The sequence below is a fragment of the Mesoplodon densirostris genome, chromosome 3, assembly GCF_025265405.1.
Source record: "Mesoplodon densirostris isolate mMesDen1 chromosome 3, mMesDen1 primary haplotype, whole genome shotgun sequence".
NCBI classification, from domain to species: Eukaryota; Metazoa; Chordata; class Mammalia; order Artiodactyla; family Ziphiidae; genus Mesoplodon; species Mesoplodon densirostris.
In genome coordinates, this window is record NC_082663.1 from 28,902,630 (window position 1) to 28,924,461 (window position 21,832).

The 21,832-nt window shown below is 44.4% G+C and overlaps 1 protein-coding gene across 1 annotated transcript in view; it reads right to left on the bottom strand.

Moving 5' to 3' along the window:
- SLC45A2 (solute carrier family 45 member 2) overlaps positions 1–20,896 on the bottom strand; it is a 32,508-nt gene extending 11,612 nt beyond the window's left edge. Inside the window, exons 1-3 of the mRNA XM_060091618.1 lie at positions 20,434–20,896; positions 18,023–18,199; positions 1,224–1,549 (exon numbers count right to left, since the gene is read on the bottom strand). Of these exons, the coding sequence (XP_059947601.1) occupies positions 1,224–1,549; positions 18,023–18,199; positions 20,434–20,818 (888 nt within the window). The 5' untranslated portion in view covers positions 20,819–20,896. The remainder of the gene's footprint in view (positions 1–1,223; positions 1,550–18,022; positions 18,200–20,433) is intronic.
- Positions 20,897–21,832: the final 936 nt, after the last annotated feature.

Here is a 21,832-nt window from a genome sequence, read left to right on the forward strand (position 1 = left end):
CTCTTTTTTTTTTCTTATGTTGTTTTCCTTTTATTTTTTAAGTCACATAATAGAACCATTCAGAGCCTACAGTGTTGTGCGTGTGGCACATACTAATACAAGTTAATTACATTTGATGCATTTCTTTTCTTAATGGTGTGGAGGGTTTTAGGCCTTTCAAAAGACTTCTCACTTGATTACATTTGATCATCACAACAGCCTCGGGGTAGAATAAGACAGCCTCTGCTGGGTGACCCTTTGAGGGCAAGTCATAATCTATCAATAGGGCAAAGAGGCAGGCATAATCTATAATAGCTACTTACCTTTAGTAAACCCTGCCTTGTTTTGTTCCTTAAACCCTGACATTATTTTTCTTTATTTTCAAAGTAATACTTGTCTATTATAGAAATGTTGAATATACTGAAGAGTTTAGAAAAGAAAATGAAAACCACCTGTTAGCCCATCACCCAGAGATAATAACTTCAAATAACATTTTGGGTATATATCTTTTCTATTATTTCTCTGTATCTGCGTAGCTTTTCCCACAATGGAGATCATTTTGTATATGTATGTGTGTTTTACCTGATATATTACTTCTTAAATAAATCTTCAAAAACACACAGATCTTTTAATGATCGAATGGGTTCCATTGTATGGCTCTTCCATGATTCCCGTGCTGCCTTGCAGAACTGCACAGCAAGGGGGCTCCACCCTAACTGAGATCAGCAGGGAGTGTGAGTGTTCTCCCCCAGGTAGCCTGGGGCTGCAAAGGTTTAAGCAGGTCTCCGGAAACCTATATTCTCATATTTTCTCTATTTACTGTGTGATCAAGATAAAATGAAGGCTTCATCCCAATAACCTCTTAGTTCCTCCAGTTCCCTTCCCAGGGATGCTGTTATTTGGAATACAAATTTGTAATCCTAATCTAAGAAGTGAAGATACTTCTTGTGTCCTGAGGATGATTCAAGGCTTCTCTTATGGCCTTACATTTTTCAACTGGCTTCATTTTCCCTGGTTTGATGATCTGAAAAGAGTAACAGGAGGACTAGAAGAAAATGCACACATTTTTCTATTAGGTTTTAATTCCAAGGGATAATAGCTATTGGGGATTTGAGGATTCACAAGACTTCTCGCATCAAATAAGCAAACAAAACAAAGACAAAGAATAATTTTAAAAAATCTGAACAAAAGGCAAGAACAAGAATATTTTTCCTAAAGTAATAAAAAAGAATTTGCATCTTTACCTGTTCAGCAGGATTTTTGTTTTTTTCTCCCTGCAGCGCCAGCTCTGGGTTTACATAACCATTTTTAACTTTCTCAATAGACCCATACTCATACATTCTGTCTGATGACAATGCAAGGTCCTGAGGGGCTTGCTGTGGGGAAATGTCCTTGGCAACATCTCTAAGTGGGGCTTCAGGGATACTGCACAGATGGATAATAAAACACAAAGTGAGCACCAACGAGGAGAAGAAGAACATGACCTGGAATTCTGTGCCCAGCAGTCTTCCCAGTTCCAGGTGGGCCCAGTCGATGGCACCCAAAAGGTAACCCAGGGCACCTCCCAAACCTGCAAAGCAAGCAAGAAAGAGCTGTATTAGCATTATTTAGAAGCATCTTCTCTTTCCATTTTCTTCAGTGGGAAAGCTCCCTGAGGACAGCGTAGGCGGCCTGGTTATGATGCGAGAAGCTAAGACACCTTGGCCAGGAAGCATGGGTTCAAGGCCTGGCTCTAGCATGCACTTGCTGTCACCTTGGACTTCCTCACTTGTCATATGTGGATGATAATAAAAAAGCAACCTACTGGTAGGGTCACGACTGGAAAATGGACTAGTGCCAGACACATAGTAAGCGCTTAGTAAATATTACCACCATCTGAAGTCCTCTAGCTTTCTAAACTGCACTCTCAACACTGCTTAAGAACTAAAATTCCTGGTCCTAAAGGGCTCCAAAGAAAACCAGTTTCTGACTGCAATAAAATATAATTATGTATTGTTGTTGATCTATTAATAAGCTTCTTAGGGTGACACAAGTTTGCAGAGACCTAACAGCCTTAGAAGCTGTCTTCTTTCATCTATGAAAAGCTTAAGTGTGGGTGGAGGGATAAATTAGGAGTTTGGGATTAACAGATACACACTACTGTATATAAAATAGATAACAAAGACCTACTGTACAGCACAGGGAACTATATTCAATATCTTGCAATAACTGATAATGAAAAAGAATCTGAAAAATTATATATACACATATGTATAACTGAATCACTTTGCTGTGCACCTGAAACATTGTAAATCAACTATACTTCAGTAAAATAAAATAAAAAACAAAAAAAAAGCTAAAGGTACTTGTTCCCAGTTGATAGCCTCAGAAAAAATAAAAACAAAAGCTTAAATATGAATTTTTAAAATCTTATCCTCTCACAGGACCTGGACCTGAAGTCTTTCTGGTGCTTTCTTTACCTGCTTACACTTAAAGACAGTGTGACCTGAGGGAGGAAGGACTTCTCAAAATCGATCCTGCCCTTGTGGTCTAATATTTGAAATTCTACCATTAGTGATTCATTCTTTTGGGTTCCTGTTTTAAAAAGCAAGTGCTCCTGGTAGGGACAAGACACTGCATGTCTCAGCGCCAAAATACTAAGTGCTCCTCAGATGGTCCTTCTGGCAGCAGGCACCTGTGACATCTGAGAACACCGGGCTGCAGCGGGGGTGTACCATGGGGTGGGAGGTTGTCCAGGGAAGTAAGCAGATGAATGCCAAACACAGCTTCTACCTACATCACAAGCTTTCGTAGGGCTGGTCCTCTGGCAAATACCTTTACATATCAACCTCCCATCATGCCTTACCAAAGGCAAATATCTACCTAGTCAGATCAGCTTTCTGTTTGTTTGTTTTTATTTTTCTTGTGTGAATGAAGGCTCCATTTTATTTCCCAGATAAAGACAACATCCCCACAACTCAGAGAATCAAGGAAGAAAACAGAGCTAAGGAATTCTCTACCTCTAACCCTAAACATGTAAACTTACATAAACTCTGACCCCAGGAACACAGATCTGAACGTCAAATAATATGAAGCCTAATTTATCCAGAATGGTGGAAGAATGGATGATTCTGGTGACTTCACATCCTGTCTAGTTGCAATTTATCATAGAGGATATTTACAGATAAACAACAGTTTAACCATTGAATTCCAAAACGACGGCATCATTATCATGCCCTGAGTGACAAAGCATTTTAAGGTGGAATTATGGGAAATGGCGGCCAACGGGGTGCAATGAAAAACATGTTCTCTGCCAGCAAGGAATATGTGGCCTAGTGATGGGTGATGTGCATATATATAAACAGATCAGTGGCACATACAGTGACCTGTTTGGACGGTGGGCACCCTGTAGCCTCCGAGAATGGAAGGCCCTTGAGGGGGTCACACTGTTGCTGATTCAGAGGGCAGCTCTGAGACATATGGTGCGTCTGGATCGCCATTAGATGATGATGCTCTTTATTCAATCACGGAGAAGCCGTGGATGTCAGAGGTCGTGTGCTGAGTCAAGCACTCAACCGAAAAGAATGTACTAAAAGCCCAGCACTATTTGAGGGTCTATCTAAACCAGGGTTTCTCAATCTCAGCACGACTGACATTTGGGGTTGGATAATTCTTTCTTGGAGGCTGTTCTGTGCATTGTAGGATATTTCGCAACATGTCTGGCCTCTCCCACTAGATGCCAGTACAACTTCTCCACTGGTTTTGACGACCACAAATGTCTACTGACATTGCCCAATGTCCCTCATGGGGCTAAATGGGCCCCAGCTGAGAACCCCTGATCTTTTTTTTTTTTTTTTGCGGTACGCAGGCCTCTCACTGCTGTGGCCCCTCCCGTTGCGGAGCACAGGCTCGGGACGCACAGGCTCAGCGGCTGGGCCCGTGAGCCATGTGGGATCTTCCCGGACCGGGCCACGAACCCGTGTCCCCTGCATCAGCAGGCGGACTCTCAACCAGTGCGCCACCAGGGAAGCCCAGAACCCCTGATCTTAATTAACCCTATGAAAAGCTTACACATTCTGTTTTCAAAACTATCATTTGTAACTAGATCAGTGGTTGTCATACTGCCATTAAGTTCTCCTATCACGTATGCCTCTTTCCCTCAAACTTATTGTTCCACTGAGCAGAGAAAACATAGAACAGAAGACCCCTGCCCATTTGAAAGAACTGTTGTGTGAAATAAATCCTCCACTGTGCAACAGAATGGTGGCTTTATTTTATGAATACAAATATGTGGATATAAACATAATGGATTTATATTAAATATTGACTCGAACACTTGAGTCCTACAATTGAAGGGTTTCCTAGTCTAGTTTTGCATCCACTAGTGTTGTGTACTTCAGTAAATATTTATTGAGTACTAAATATATATATAAAAACGCTACTAACTTCTGAGGTATAAACATAAATAAGCCACAGCAGCCCAATCGCCTCCTCCTCAGAAGATAGTTACAGGCAGAAGAAGCAGATAAGTAAACAGCTGCTTTAAAAAAAACTGTAATAAATGATGTGAGAACTGTGGGCTGGGTACTCAAACGGTAGAGAGGCGCTCTGAAGAGTTTATTTATTATTACAGAATTCCTCTTAATTAGCAGTGAAGCTCATAAGAGTTCAATATATCAAGGAATCCAAAGATTTTAGAAGTGGAAGGATGGGTGTAGTTCGTCTAGTTGAATTAGATAAGAAAACCGCAGGCTACAGTGGGTAGGTGACAGGAGACCACATAGAAGGAAGGGTTTGTAATTATGCTGATTTCAATTCTCACCTGTGTGTTTTCTAATCATGTGACCTTGGGCACTTCTCTGAGGACAGTGATGCCTCCTTGTATGAGTCTTGTGAGGGTTAACATGATAATACGTGTAAAGCACCAGCACATATAGTGCCAGAACGAGGTCCCAAACCAAGTGCCCTGTTGACTTCCTTCAGAACCCTAATCCCAAGGCCTCACCCAGAAGCAGGAGAAGCTGACTGCTGCACAGAGGGTGACGATCTGCCTGGAGCTGGCTGAAAGGACCTTGTCATTCTAGGCCCAGTGACTAGAATCGGGGGCTCATGCTGAGGGCTGAGGCCTGGGCTAATCACTGACCTAGTGTGGCCTGTAGCAAGTATGGTGGAAAAAATATGTATCTCAAACCTGGAAAGAGAACTGTTTAAGAGCCTGATCTTTAAAAATATCATTATAAAGCAACACTTCTGAGACTTCAATGTGCACATGAATCACACAGATGTTTTGTTAAAATACAGGTTGTCTTAGTCTATTCGGGCTGCTATAACAAATATACCATAAACTTGGTGGCTTATAAACACCAGACATGTCTTTCTCACAGTTCTGGAGGCTGGGAAGTCCAAGATCAAGGTGCCAGCAGATTTGGTGTCTGGTGAGGACCCACTTCCTCACTGACAGCCATCTTCTCACTGTAATCTCACTTGGCAGACGTGGCAAGGGAACGTTCTTGGGCCACTTTTATGAGGGCGCTAATTCCGTTCACGAGCCTTCATGACCAAATCACCTTCTAAAGGCCCCATCTCCTGAGAGCATCACAATAGGCATGAGGTTTTCAACACATGGATTCTGGGGGGCACAAACACTCAATCTATAGCACAGGTTCTGATTTTAAACATGTAGGTATAGGCTGAGGCTCTGCATTCCTTTCACGCTCCCCAGTGATACCACGGCTGCTAGTCCAAATAGCACTTTCTGAGTACTCAGGTGATAGAGCAGTTTGCAAGCAACCTGCTCCACCCTCACCTGATATTCTTGGGAATGAGACTTTATTGTCATGGGATATTTGACCAACAAGCCATAATTGATAAAGCACAATGATGTGCAGTCCTGTAAAACTAAGGAGATTTGCAGATATTAATAGGTTTCTATGATTTGTAACCATGCTTTTGTAACCCGGTAGAACTATCTCAGAGGAGTTATAGTTATATTGCCTTTAGAAGGTTAATCAGATTTGTATCTAACCTAGTATTTTTTTCTTTTGCTAAACACACACACACACACACATATACATTTATCCTGCAAGAACTTGGGGAAACTGTTCTTTATGTCTTCCCTGTCGGTTCCCTCACTAATCAGTTAAGTAAAACATGCTACAAGTATCTGAAAGTATTCCAATCCTCTCTTCTCTCGAGGAAGGGGGGAAAAATAAGCAAAATGATTTTGTTTGTCCCAAAACTACTGTGAGACTTAACTAAAAGTTAGAACATGCCTTGAAGGAATAGTAGGCCATTGGGGATATTATTTGACTAGGCACCATATTAAAACTCTGTATGGAAACATTTAACTTTATCTATTCACACCTTCAGGTATGATGAGGGCCAGCAGAGGGCTGTAGGAACTTACTGAATGCTTTACTTTTTACTTCCTCTGCTTAAACTAAGAATTTTATCTTCAAAACAGTCTCCTAAACAAAGCCTAGTCGTCGCAGCTGCAACAGAGGTTAGCATCAACTCCCACGTTTACATCCAGGTTACATTTATCTCTGCTGCCAACACCAGCCTCCCTGGGGCTCCTGGAGTCAATCTCCAGTCTACTGGCCAAATCATAAGCTGGAGCATCCAGCTGCCACGTTAGATAGCCAGTCTTTATGAGGAAGGGTCCACAAGTGGTCCAGCTTTCTTTATAAAGAAGGCTCCTCCTTCACAGAGCCAGGCCGTGATGTCAAACTCACACCAGAGCCAACCCCATGAGAGTGAATGGCTCGGCAGACAGATATTGTATTTCATAACTAATGATACAGGTTGAACAATGGATCCTCCTGGAAGAAGTCCAAGCGTATAGAAAAATGTATAGAAATACATATTTTGTTCACAACTCTAATAGGTAAAATAGGAAACTGGGAGAGTTTCAGGACCAAGGAATCTAGAGAGTCTGTCTGAGTCAAGCGCGGCACATACCACGTGCCTAAAACTGCTTCCCTGCTTCAGGCGTGTGACTGAACAACCTCCACGCTGATGGAGAAAGAGCTCAAGGGGAGAGAGCTAGCGGTGTGCTGCCAGCTTCCATACCTCAGCAAGGTGACAGACGAAAGACCTCCACATTCCCAGCAGGCTCATGAGAGAGTCGTTCTGATTCTTTTCTACGTGCTCAGAAAATAGCAATGAAAGCGTCAGACTAGGTTCCTACTACACCAAACACATACACACTAAATCCCAGAGAGCTAACACAAGTACCAGTTACGAGGTGTGTATGAGTGTGTGTGTGTGAGAGAGAAAGAGAGACCTTGACCCCATTTGTTTATCAATAGAAATTGACGGAGCACTACTCTCACCAAGAACTGTGCTGGGCACTGAAGATACAGCAATGAACACCACAGACATGACCTGCCCTCCTGGAGGCTGAGTGTACAAGGAAAATCAATCAAAAGGAGAGAAGACACAAGCCGACCTGACACTCCTTTAGACTTACAAGGCAACTCATCTCTTAAGAGATGTGAGATAATATATTTAAAGTACTGACAATGGTTTCCGTCCACCCACAACTACCCTGGTATCTCCCTGGGCCCTTCCTTCACATTCAAGCTAAGCCAGGATGCCTCATTGCTTGGGGGAAGGACATGAAAGTAGAAAGCAGAGAAACAAGAATGTGTCTCCTTGCTTCTGAGTTTCAAAGGCCCTTAGGCTCCAAAGGCATAGATGGTAGATTCAGTAGAAAATGTGATTGAAGAACAAGGCTTCCGCTAGGAAGCCGAGGCAGGACAGGCCCAGGAGTGAGAGTGGGTCCTTCCTTCATGATGGTGGGTCTGAATGTGCAGCACGGCATCCACCGCAGCCTAACCACTGAGCTGCTCACGTGGGCCTCTTGGAGGAGGTTCTGTGAGCAGCCCCTCCAGGACCCCAGGGAGCTTCTCGTGCTGGAATCCCTCCTACATTCTGCTCAGCCTCAGCTACCAGCTCTGCTAGGCCCAGTGGATTACTGTGTGATGTGGCCCCTTCTCCGAGAAACCTAGGCCTTGGTCACCGTGACCGTCTGGGGGCAAGAGTGCTGCACATGGCCATTTACCATCAAAATTGGGCAAGAGAGGACCTTGCTCCCCCATGTGGAGCAGCCCTCCCTCCTCCTGCGGACCAGAGTCAAGAGGCCCTGTCTGTGACCCAGGCATGAGAAACAAAGGGGCATCCAGAGATCTTAGGTCAACGGCACTTTTTTTTTTTTTTTTTTTTTTTTGCGGTACGCGGGCCTCTCACTGTTGTGGCCTCTCCCGTTGCAGAGCACAGGCTCCGGACACGCAGGCACAGCGGCCATGGCTCACGGGCCCAGCCGCTCTGCGGCATGTGGGATCTTCCCGGACTGGGGCATGAACCCGTGTCCCCGGCATCAGCAGGCAGACTCTCAACCACTGCGCCACCAGGGAAGCCCAACGGCACCTTTCTGTGTCACCTGAAGGAAGCTTTGGGAAACAGAACTTCTGAACCCAGAGAGCCCAGAGCAGCAGGGCTGGAGAGCATGAAGTCACCAGTGGTCCAGGAAACGACAAGAGACAGAGCTGCCCAGTCCTGCCCTGGGGTCCTGGACCCATGTATTCTACCTACAGCCACACAGCACCTAATAGAGGCCTTTGACCTGAGGGCTAACTGGAGCCAGGAGAGGTGCCCACCCTCTGCTTGGTCCAGTGGGGTGGTAAGGCGTGGGATGTGACTGGCAGACCGAAGCCTGTGTTCCCATCACTGGAGATGACATATGATGTGGACTCCTGTGCAGGGTCAGTGCTCCGAGTTCCTGAGGGGTGCAACTGAGGTCTAGGAGCAGTACTGGCAACCACACCCAGGTACATGCTTCTCCTCTGGGGACAAGGGTCCAACGAAAGTAACTTGCTTGCTGCTCTGGCCCTCACCCTGGTGTTCGGGCCACCCCTGAGTGGGCTGGAGTGCAGGCCCCATCTGCAGCCAGCCACCTCCCTCACACTGAGCTGACCGATGGAGAACCGGGCTGGGAATTCTTCCTTCCCCATCATCTGGTCCCAAAGGGATCCCCCTGTAGCCCCAGGTGTGAGCCTGGGGACAGGCCCTGGGAAGCAGTGGTGGATGACACAGGGTCAGGACAACCTGCTTGTTTGACCTGGAATGCTCCAGGTCCATCCTTGAATGCATTGCTGCTGGACTAAACTGTCAAGTGAAAGACACACACACAATGCAAGAGCTGTGAGATTTGTAGGAGCCTCGTGATCCAGCCTGCTGAGCAAGCAGAAGAGCAAGAAATGCTATACTTCCTTGAAGGCCAGGTGGCTCCAGGAAGTCTGCAATCTGCCTTCACCCTCTAATCTCAAATCTTCCCACTTCCCCTTTTCCCTTCGCACAAAAGAAGCCCAAATTCTACCCCGAATGAAGGTGGTTCTCTAGGAACCATCTTCTTGGTTTGCTGGCTTCTGAATAAAGTCACTATTTCTTCCCCACCAAAAATAAAATAAAATAATTTTTAAAAATTAAAAAACAAAAAAACAAGGCTTCCCAGGGTAGGCAGGGCATTCATGATGGGTGTGCCTATATTGGCGAATGCCTAAGGCAGTGGTGGCTGTGCTCCTTCCTCCTTGGGCTTAGTTGGGGTGGGAGGATGGAAGGTGGGGAGCAGAACCTCCTGCAGGTAGCTTGGGGGATCCAAGAGCAGAAGGCACCAATACTTTATTTCCTGGAAAGACCCCAGGGGGACATTAAGACCTCAAGAAAGAAATGGCTTTGCAGTGGATGGAGATAGATGAACTTGTGTGTCAGGCTCTGTTCTAGGTGCTTGACATTTACGACTCATACAATCCTCAGAACAACCCTTTGAGGAAGGTACTACCACAGATTCTTATTAGTAGTTACGTTCTAGAAAGTCTCCACAAGCCCTGAATTTGTGAATAGTAAACTACTGCTCTGAGGGGAAATACAGTGTTAAGTTCCTGTGAGCCTCCAGTCTCATTTTCATCAATTGATCAACATATAACCTAGTTTTACGTGTGTTTCTGCTTAAAGATATCGTATTTAATATACAGTTGTTTCATTAACATGGAACCCATGGCTAACAGCCCTATAACCCACACCTGAACAAAACTTATCAAACATAATTTCTCCATAAGACACATCACAATGTTCTTGTACTTATGAATCCAAGACAGTGCTTTCAGCACCACATTTAGGGCTGCTGTAAATAGTGAAAAAAGTGCAAAGAAAAAAATGAGCACTAAATATTCCAGTAAAGGGACATCTGTTTACCGTGTGAGAATCAAAACAAGAAGTCAGAGTGTCACCTTGGTCAACCACAGCCGGGAACAAGCACACGGGGCGACTCAAAGTTTTTCTCCTCCACTCTGCAGATGCCTGCAATGATCTCAAACAAGCTGCAAGTATTGATTTTGACGGCAAAAATAAATTTTAGTGAGCAGATGACTTCACAAATACAGAATCCATGAATAAGGAGGATCAACTGTATTTTTATCTCTATTTTAGAATCAAGGAAATCAGAGCACGGAGAGTTTGCAGCTCACAGAGCTCCCCTCATATGGGCAGGCGTGGGAAGAGCAGAATGGCATTGGGGGTGGAGGGACCTGAGAATCTCCACGTTCTGAAGGGGCCCTGCAGACAAGGATGAGAGCGAATGCAACTGTGACCAGTTGAGCCTGACCACTGAGACACCGGGGGACCAGGGACAGCCCAGTAAATGCCAGTGTGAACACGTGATGCTAAAACCCAGATCCTCCCTGCCCTGAAACCTTTCTACTCTAAGCTCTCAGAATTTAGATGCAACCCTTGGGGAAAGGGGTGGGAGAATATTCCAAAGGGACTGACACTAAGTTTTCTCCATCCTGTGCCAATGGGGCTTAACACAGACACAATTAAATTAAGTTTGGGGTTTGGGATTCACACCCAGTTCAGACATGAAGATTCACCCAACATTTTCCATTACTGAGCATCGGTTATGCTGTAGGCTAAAGAATTTGCAGCAAAGCAATGCCAGAATCGTATACGTCTTAATCAAACACACGCACGCAGAGAACTGGGGGAGTGTTTGCTACAGAGGGTAAGAGCACTAAGAACGCATTTTGTGTTCCTGTGAAAGCTGCTGACATGTCTAATGCAATAATGGTTCCCATAAAAGCATTTACCTTATCTCAACATTTTCTAAAGGCAAGTTTCTTGATTTGAGTCTATGAATGACTACTGCTACCCTAATTCAGAGAAGGTTCTTGAAACTTCTCATTTTCTGATGTGACATGTAAAATCTGACTCCTGTTCTTGCTTAAAGATTAGAAATAGTCAAGTCATTAATTGGCCCAATTCTGGAGCCATTTGTGGCTTCCATGAGTTTTCTTTAAGTCTGCAGAACTAATGTTTTAGTTCTGAGTTGCAACAGCTCATTTTACTGTAAGGTAACTTGTTGAGCACTTTGCAAAATGCTTTAAATCCTCCTAATGGTGACCAAACAACATGGAGCACCTACGCTAGAGTGAAAAAGCTCAGGACTAAGTCATGAGCTGAATCAGGCAGCCCTTGTGGACACGGCAGGTCCTCTCGGTACCCCCATCCCAGTCCTTTCTCCAGCAGCCACTGCGATGACCAGTTCTAAGCTAGCCTTGGCCCTCTTTGCTCAGGTACCTTGCCTGAGGGAACCCACACTCAGGTGGGGCAGCACCCACACAAGGGAGGTTAAAACCCATGGGAGCACCCTTGGCTGGTGGAGACCGGAGCCAATGCATTCATCTCCCCGACTTGATCCTCCCAACTGGAGAGTTCTGAGATGCACTTCATAAGGCTCCTTGGAGGGTCCTGATGAGATAGAGGCAGCCACTGAGAGCAAAGGCCAACTCTGTAATGCTTCCTGTATTGGCCTGTTCCACTCCCCCCATTCTCTCACTCTCAATCTCTGGAATCCTTTCCCCAATAAGCTATGTGCATACAGACCTTCTCTGGGGCTCAGCTTTGAGATGAATCCAAATGACAGCATGACCCAGGTCTTTGGTTGGCTGGCTGGCTGGCTGGTTGGCTTCTGCCCCTAGTCTAGTCTACCGCTACTCAGCTCTGTGACCTTGGGTTAGTCACTTACCTCTTGGCAACACAGCTTCCTCATAGGTAAAATGAGGATGCTAAAATAGAATATTGGTCTCATCAATATTTCTTCAGCATATTCCCAGAACTATTCTAAGCATTGGTGATACAGCAACAAACAGGAAAGATAGTAGTCCTGTCTTCAGAGAGTCGGAGAGCTTATATGTTGGCTATAGAGGCAGACAATAATTAACAACAAACAAATGAACAAATAATATATTATCAGGTAACCAGGAACACATCACTGAGGAGGGGCTATGCGACCAGATTGTAACAAAGAGTGAAAGCAAACCAAGCTGGCCAACTGGCATCTGGGGAAAGATTTCTGGCAGACAACGCACTCAGGGAAAAATGCCCTCAGGGGCTCCCTTCTCTAACCTGCCTTTGAGATTCTTTGAGAGGTAGGTGCTGAAATGGGAAAAGAAATGGCAGTTTGGAGATATTAACCGTTTTGCCCTAAGTTATTCACATCACCCTCAAAGCTGAAGTTCCTGTATCCTGGCTTCTGCTCTGGCCACATCCTTTCCAAGCTGCCTGAGTGAGGCGATATGAAAGTTCACCAGGGGCAGAAACTTCAAAGGGAACTCAGTTGATGAAAGAAATCCACTCATGTGGCAATGAGTCCTAAAGGAGAAGTTAAAACTGACTCTAACGTGAAACGTGGCTTCTTTCCACGTGTATAGGTTTGGTCAAAGGGGCCCATATCTGAAATTTACTTTTAGGACTCGTTTTGTTAGTTCTTAATTATTTCTAATCTGAGCATTTGTTTCACTAGCATTTTAATGCATACTTTGAAATATTAAAGAAACAGAAAAATCAAAAGAGGCTGAGCCTAAGAAGTTACCCATTCTTCTTCCAAAGATGTACATGGGGCAAGTTTCTCACTGAGTCATTATATACAAATAAAACTTTCACAGGTTCGGCGGGAATGGAGGAAATCTAGTACATATAAACATTTGGTGTTGAATCCTTTTAAATGTTTCCTTGCTCTGGACCTGGGACCATTTGCCAGGATATTAATAACTAGCATTGTGTAGAGATTCACACCACTGTGAAGAAACAAAAGTCCAGAAATACTACGGCAACTCAGCAGGAGGAGGGGCCAGGATGTGACCTGGGACGGCCTTTACCACCATGTCTGGTCCCAGCCTCCTCTGGTGGGATGCAGCTCGCTGCTAAGGAGAGCAAGGCCTTGGGTTAATCTAGCAACACAGGATTGGTTAGAAGCATTCTGACACAAGGGAGGAATCTCCTTCTGGTGAGTGTGGGTTCCACAGCCTCAGAGGCACCCAAAGGTGAAGGCATGGGGTGAAGGGATGAGGGTGGATCCACTAAACACAGCATATCTACCACATTTGCCAGGGATGGAGGCAGATAGAGTTACCCTTAAACATAAGAGAAGAAGCTGGAGGACTAAAATGTCCTCCGGTAGGAAGCCAGTAGGTCTTTTCTTAAAAAAAAAAAAAATCAGAAATATGCTGGAAAATATTCTGGCAGTGAACCCTTTGACACTGACTCACAAAGCATTTGGAATTGTTGGGCCTGGACTACAGCTCTGAAATAAATTAAAAAGAATTTCAATTTACTCGAATGATTAGATTCCTCAGGTAAATGATACCTTGCTGGTGATGAAAATCCAAATGGGCCCTAAAATTGAACATGACTTTATTATAAAATGCTTGTTTCAAGCAGAATGTTATAGACATCTTTTTGCCAAGTTCATGTAAATTCGGGAGGTCTGGCATGTATGCAAAGACTAAGCAAAGTGATAATGCACTGCTCATTATTTTTCTCTCCATTTTTTAATCTGGTCTACCATTCAGACCAAGGACACCACAGTGGGGTCACACATCCATGTTTAACTCAACTGAATTCAACTATTCACACTTTTAAAAGAGGGAGAGAGGGAGAGCAAGAAAGATAAAAAGAACATTTTAAATAATATGGGTTGTCCTATCTGCTATTCTGTTAATCGAGTCCATGTCCAGAAGTGGAAAGGAATCTGCAGATATATTTACCTGTATCCATCACTATGCAGATCTATATACATAAAACAAGGTATACTGTATTTTATAAATGATCTGAGAGGTGTTTAAAAATAATGTGGACTCTCTGTGATTATCACTTAAGCAGGGACTTTAGAATCTAAACTTTAAATAAGGTGAGACTTACTGTTTTATAGGAGGAAGGTATTTTAAGTTGTTTTTTTCTAGTAGAGGAAAGAACTTGTTTTGAGCCATCCACACACCCTCGGGGGCCCCCCTATAGCCAGAGACAGTTGACTGAGGTCCAGAGTTCATGTTGGTCAAGAGACAAAGCAAGGTAACTAAATGAGCATATTCATCTGATTGCTGCGATTTGTAAAACTGCCCAAAATACAAGCAGGGTTATAAAACCAAGAGTCTCCTTTTACATAGCTAACACTTCTAAGTGTCTGCTAATGGCAAGGCAATGAGTTGGAAGCCATGGGAGTTTGCAGGTGAATCTTCATGTTTTTACAAATCTTGTAGTTTACAAATCTTGTAGAAGAGATGGATAAATCCACAGTGAGTTATAATTCAGGAGAGAATGTGAATATAATAAATGTGATCAGGTAAAACTGTGAATATGAGTATAACTTTAAAATGTAATTACCTCTTCATTATGCACTAAGAGATGGGGGATTTGGAAGCTCTGGCTGTCACTTTCTTACAACAGTCTTGGTCTTTAATTGTTCTCATGAGGCTAATACTCAATTGTGTTTGTATTCTCTATGGTAGCTACTAGTTTTGGCCTATTCAGTATTAATAATTACCCCTTCCTCCTGGCTAACAGAACCCCAATTTGATTCAGGGATATGCTCCCCACCCCCCAAAATACCCTCTCTTTTTTCCAACCTCCCAGTCCCCTGGGTGCTCATGTGACCTAATTCTGCCCCATGAGAAACAAGCAGAAGTCTGTGGGGTTCTAGGAAAGCTTTTGCTTTCTTCATTAAAAGACATATGTTGAAGCCCTAATCCTAACATATTTGGAGATAGGGCCTTTAAGGAGATAATTAAGGTTAAATGAGGTCATAAGAGTGGGGCCTTAATCCATAGGACTGGGGTCCTGAAAAGAGGAAGAAGAGGTACCAGGAGTGCGTGCACAGAGGAAAGGCCATGTGAGACCACAGCGGGAAGATGGCTGGGAGCGAGCCAAGACGAGAGCTCTCACCAGAAACCAACCCTCCTGGCACCTTGATCTTGGCCTTCCAGCCTCCAGAACTGTGAGAACATAATTTCTGTACTTTAAGCCCCCCAGTCTGTGGTATTCAGTTATGGCAGCCCAAGCAGACCACATAGGCCACAAGGGAAGTAAAATTCAGGATATATGTATGGTCAACTGTAACCTCCACTGTCTCTTCCTGCTGGAATTATCCACTTCATTGATACCTGATGAACTTTTGTGCTCTGATTATGTTGTGGGTGGAGCCTCTGACCAAATTAGAAATTAAGTGTGCCTGCAATTTGGAAGAGAACTGAGGGGGCTTCTCTCTAGGAAGTGGGTAGAAGAAAGTTTCTAAGCAGCTTTGATTTCCACAGGGAGAAAAGGGGGAAAGGGAATTTCAGTGTGAGTAAAGCCCCAAAAGCTGGAAAGGAAAGGGCAGTCTCCTTGGTTTGTTCCATTAATATTCACTTTGAGCACCTACATATGCCAAGCAGTGGTGGCGGTACAGGGATACAGTGAGTAAAACAGACCTGGATTCTGCCCCCGGGAACATGCTGGGAAACTGCTCAGAGCACAGAGGATGTGGTGGGAGTAATGGGAAACAAAGCTTGAAGGGCAGGGTGGGAACAGATTGTGGGGAGTTTGAACCCTGTCCAGGAATTTGATCTTGATTCTGTAGACAAATGGGGAGTGATGAAATAAAATTCATATTTTATGGCAAGATAAGAAAAATTTAAACATAAAATGTTCTCTCTGCCCGTTTGCGCCTCCATCCTCCCCTTTAGTGTGCATCGTGCATCTGTATTATACATTAACCATACCGCTGTATAAGACACAGGAATACTTGCTTGATAAGGAGCTATTTTCTCCTGGCACCAGCAAGGTAACCCCTTAGGAAATAACATTCCTTTCTTAATCCTGTAAATGGTCCCGATGACCCACTACTCAACTTGTATGTGCAGATCTGGACTATGTAAACTGTCAATATGTCATCTGATGTATAATCCTTTGTCTCAAATCTAACTGTGTTTTGACCTCTAATGGGAGGAACAGTTTTAGAGCTCTCTGAGAGACTGTGTCCTGGTTTATAATCTTCAGGTTGGCTTGACTAAAATTCTCTATCTCTTTCTTAGATTGACTGTCAATTAATTCATAATTTGTCAACAGGAGCCACTGCAGGTCATTGAACAGGAAAGTGCCCTGGTCATAGTTGTCTTTTAGGAATATGAAGCTGGAAGCTACGTGTTGTTTCAGTTGGAATAGGAAGAAATTAGAGACTGGAAAATCAGTTAAAGGATAAGTACAAAAGATACAGTGAAAGCCTAAACCCAAGTCACGTTTGCTGAGACCACTATACGTTAATATCAGTAGAAAACTTCAAGACATTTTATCGAACTCAATAGAAATACTACCATGCATTAAACTTGGAAAAGTTCCCAAAATACAGGGCTCAGTCTTCTAACACAGAGGCAGCAAAGCAGAGGTTGTTTGGCCAAGACTAACGCTGATGTAAGCCGGGAAGGAGTGGCCATATTGCCCAAAGTACTTAGAGCAATAAGATTCTCAATGTGTCAGGTTCAAAAGCCAAGAAGTCTCCCATGATGCTGTTGTAATTAATTTGCAGATTATGATAAAGCAGCAGGAACTGTGGGATTTCAGTTAGGAAGATGCAGTTTGAATCTCTATTCTGGGACCTTCTAGCTGTAGACAGGGCGCTCGGGGGCGCCACAGACGGGCTGGACTCTTACTCTCTCTCTGCCCTGGAGCACGGAGGAAATACCCTCTTCTGGGCAGCCCCATCCTTCCAGGGCTCACCAACCAAATATTTGCTCTAACAACAAATTACTGAGCCAACAGCTTCCGTGCAGGTGCCGCTCTGGGCTGCAGAGACACAAACTGGACAAAACTCAAGATTTTGCTTCTCATGGGACCTACCTGGCCATGGGAGGAGACAGAATATGTCAAAACATAAAATACATTGGCTGGGCGATGAAGACAATCAAATAGAGTCCCCATGAGTAGACACAGAAATGCTCCCAGGCCAGGATCATGCTGTCATCTTATGCATGACACCCCAGTCCTAGAAAAGTCCTAACTGGAGCTCTATAAATTCATGCTGAACATCAGTAGCATTGCTCTAAATGAAGGACCCAACAGCAACCAAAGGAAGCCGGCAATGGCCCCAAGAAATGGAGAGAGCCCCCCATGTCCTCCTGGCATGGCCTTTTCCAAACCAGGAGGTTGAGGAAATGCCAACTCTTTATACAACTATGAAACCTCTAAAACTTGGGGCTTTTTATTTGCTTGGTTTAATTCTATTTTTGTTTTTAAATGTGATTCTTGGGATACTTGCCACAGAATCATCTGGGGTAGTCATTAAAAATGCAAATTTCTAGGCCTCACCTCAAACCTACTGAATCAAAATAACTGGAGGAGGGGCCCAAGAAGCTGCATTTTTAACAAGCTCCTAAATAATGCTGATGCTACATATTACTGATTACAAAATAAAACAAAACAAAAAATAAAGTCAAGTCTACAAGGCCTCTTTTCATTTTAGTTGTAAAGGTCTCCACAAATGGCTCTTCAGAAAGCCCTTGTATAAACTTCCTTTGCAAAAACTCCACAGTCTGGTCACAAGAGAAATGCACTGGAAGACAGAGCCCGCGTGATGGGAGCAGTCCATCAACGGATCCATTCATTGAAAAAGTCTGAGTGCTGAGACACTGGATGGCTTCAGTGGAAGGGCCTCCCTATCTGGGGAGCTGAAGGATAGACTTTCTGGAATATTTCCTACCTGTGAAGAGGGCATGGTAGTGGAGGCCCCTCTCCTTATCTCGATGGGTGCAGACATCAAATAAGTAGGCTTTGATAGGCCCATCAATGAAGTCAGCAGCAAAATCAAAGAGAACCACACCTATCATGGTGATGCTGATGGCCCAAATCAGCTTCCTCCTTGGGTCAGCAATCAAAGCTAAAAGAGAAACAAACATTGGTCTCCTAAATACTGGTTTAGAATGATCCGCATTTTTATTTCCACCCACACTTCCTGTCATCAAATTATTTCCCTTTACTTTCATTTTGCTTTGCTTTTCCAAATAAGAAATAGCTCCATTATTTTTTCAAGTTTTAAAAATGATGCAGTGAATGTCCAGAAAAGGCAGCTCTCTAGAGATAGAAAGTAGACTGAGCAGTTGCCTAGGACTGTCAGGGAGAAGGAAATGGGGAGTGACTGCTAACGGTTACCAGCTTTCTTTCTGGTCAGGGGGACGAAAATGTTGTGTAATTAGATAGTGATGATGGTTATACAACCTTGAGAACATATGAAAAAGCACTGAGTTGTACACTTTTAGATGGTGACTTTTATGGTATGTGAATCATCTCTTTAAATAAAGCTGTTTAAAAAATTATACATGCTGATTGTAAACCATTCCAACCATATAGAAAAGCTGGGGAGATGCTTCTAGACCCCAGCCCCTAGATCTGGTCATCCTTCAGACATCCCTTTACGCACTACTGTAGAGAGGTGTGCACCTGTGCCCTTATGCAGTGCTTCTCAAACTTCAGCGTGCTTAATCACCACTTGGACGACGTGTTAAAACAGATTGTTGGGCTCCACCTTCTGTGAATCTCCTGTGATTCATCAGTAGGGGGGAGGTGGGGCCTCTAACAGCCCCCCACTGAGGCTGATGCTGCAGGCTGGCCCCAAGGGCCGGTTCCGTGGCCCGGGGGTTGGGGACTCCTGGGTTGGAGGACTCTGCTTTGATGAGCACTGACTAAGGAATCGTGTCGTACATGAGCATTTCAGGTGATAAAGGGCAACTTCACAGTGTTAACAGCTAAACAATATTCATCCTATGGCTATGCCACAGTTCACTGACTCACTCACAACTATTTCCCTTGCTTTCAGTTTATTTTTTAAACCTAATATGTAATGTATGCACCTGTTTTTTTTTAACATCTTTATTGGAGCATAACTGCTTTACAGTGTTGTGTTAGTTTCTGCTGTATAACAAAGTGAATCAGCTATACATATACATATATCCCCATATCCCCTCCCTCTTGCGTCTCCCTCCACCCTCCCTATCCCATCCCTCTAGGTGGTCACAGAGCACTGAGCTGATCTCCCTGTATGTACTTGTTTTTAAAATACAGTAAAAATAAGTGGAAAATAAGCCTACCCTCCCCCTCTCACCCCAGCCCTTTAGTACTCCTTCCCTATTGGCAACAATTCTTTCCAGGTTTTTTGTAATTTCTTCCAGAAATACCCTACATTTATAGATTTATGCCCTCTTTTAAATATATACAAATGATAACTGATTATCATCCATTCTGCTAGCCTGAGAGTTATTGCTCAAAAAATGTGTGCTACTTTTAAATTTAATGGTTCTTTTCTCAACGCAATATGTACTACCACCAATTACTGACTAATTGGTGGTGGCTGATTAATGGCTAGAAAAAGTGCTCACCATCAGGTTTATGTCCACAATTTGCAGTGCAAAAATGTCCCCTTGAGCTACCAGGCTGATGCCCTGTACCTATTAAAAGGTTCCACAGAAAGCTGTGAACATAATTAACCCTCATCTGGACACAAAGTTACATTTATTGTAAAAATTTATGGAGCCATTTGGCAGCTGGTTAATTTGAGAAAGTACTAAATAAGGTATAACGGGCGGGCTTCCCTGGTGGCGCAGTGGTTGAGAGTCCGCCTGCCGATGCAGGGGACGCGGGTTCGTGCCCCGATCCCGGAAGATCCCACATGCCGCAGAGCGGCTGGGCCCGCGAGCCATGGCCGCGGAGCCTGTGTGTCCGGAGCCTGTGCTCCGCAACGGGAGAGGCCACAGCAGTGAGAGGCCCGCGTACAGCAAAAAAAAAAAAAAAAAAAAAAAAAAAAGGTATAACGGGCATTAAAAAACAACCATAATTGATAAACATGTAAAAATATGTAATTTAATAAAATAGGTAAAAATATAATCCTACTTTCAAATTCTCACAATTGAAAAATAATGTATCCTGATGTTTCTAAAAGTAAAGTTGCCTAACCACAGAATTTGGGTCACTCAAAGGTGGAAACTCAATGTAACTTAGGAGAGAGAATCAGTTTTAACCGATTTCTGACTGTGGCGTAAAGAAATCTGCATTCTCCTTTCAGCGAGCTGCATAACAGGACCCTTCTCCCGGCCTGCCCACCTTGTGCTGCCCACTGACCTGATACGATAGCGTCCCCGTTAAGGTACATAGCCATGCCCAGGAGCATCACGACGCCCAGCGTGAGGATGTAGGGTCTCCGCCGTCCCCACCGGGCCCGGCAGTGGTCGCTGGCCAGTCCCACCACGGGCTGCAGCAGGAATCCCAGGATAGGGCTCAGGAGCCACACCATGCTGTAGAGACTCCTGGGCAGGCCCACGCTGAGCAGGACTGGGGTCACGTAGGCCGCCTCCACCGCATAGCAAAACTCCCGGCCGAACATGGCCATGCTGTGCATGACCAGGCTCCCTGTGGGTCTTTTGGGAGGCTCCACAGAGCCGAAGGGGCCCTCCTCAGCAAGAGATTTGTAGGTGTGGATGCCAGGCTGCCCACTGCTGTCGCCCATGGCCACTGGGTGAGGAACCTGCCTGCAAGCCCACCACCTCTTGCGTGGCCCTGGGGTTTGCACTCCCAGCTGGATTTGAGGTGGAGCCCGGCTGAGCGGCCAACGGAGATGGTCAGGCTGGGGGAGGGGCTCAAATTCTTTCATGCCTCTAAGATCACAAGTTATGATGAGAAGGAAGGGGGGTGGGGCCTGGAAAGCATGATGGAGATTAGCTGCTGTGAGCCCTCTGGCTCCTTAGAATGTTTTTCTAAAAGAGTCTTCCTTTGTACTGTTCTCTCTGCCTCTCTCTCTTTCTCTCTCTCTCTCTCTCTCTCTCTCTCTCTCACACACACACACACACACACACACACACAATCTATGTCACACAATCACACACAGCTTTGAGACAATAAAGCCCTATAATCCAGATGTTAAGTATGAATGAGTCGATATCTTTTTTCTAAACTTTTCTAGGTATAAATATTCTGTCCTCTCCTGAACACAAGCTTTCTACACACACACACATATAGTCAATTAACTAGACTTCAAACAGTGGGAGGTCGCCCTTTCCCCTAAATCACTAGCTCTCTCACAGCACTGTGATAGTTTCCTTCATTGCACTTAACACACTTCAGATAGTTCGTGTTTATTCTCCTTCCCCTATGTTGGTCTTTGATCCCCTTATGAGCAGTGATCTGGTCTGTTTTGCTCATTATGGCATCTAGCATACCTGGCACCTAGTAGGTCCTCAATAAACATGTGCTAAAGGAATTACAGAATGAATAAAGTGTATACACAACATTTTGTAATGCCAGTCAACTGCCTGTTTGCTCAGATCCATTCCCTCCCCCTCATACTATGCTCTATACCATAAGGGACTACATTTCCCAGGTTCCCTTGCTCTCTGGCTTCTAGGTAGAGTTGTCCAATCAGAGGCACTGGTGGGAAGACTGGGGGCAGGAGAAAGGAAGAAATCAGTATACTTCCTCCCCTCTCTTTCTCCATCCTGAGATGTCTCTGGCAGTGGCTGCATCT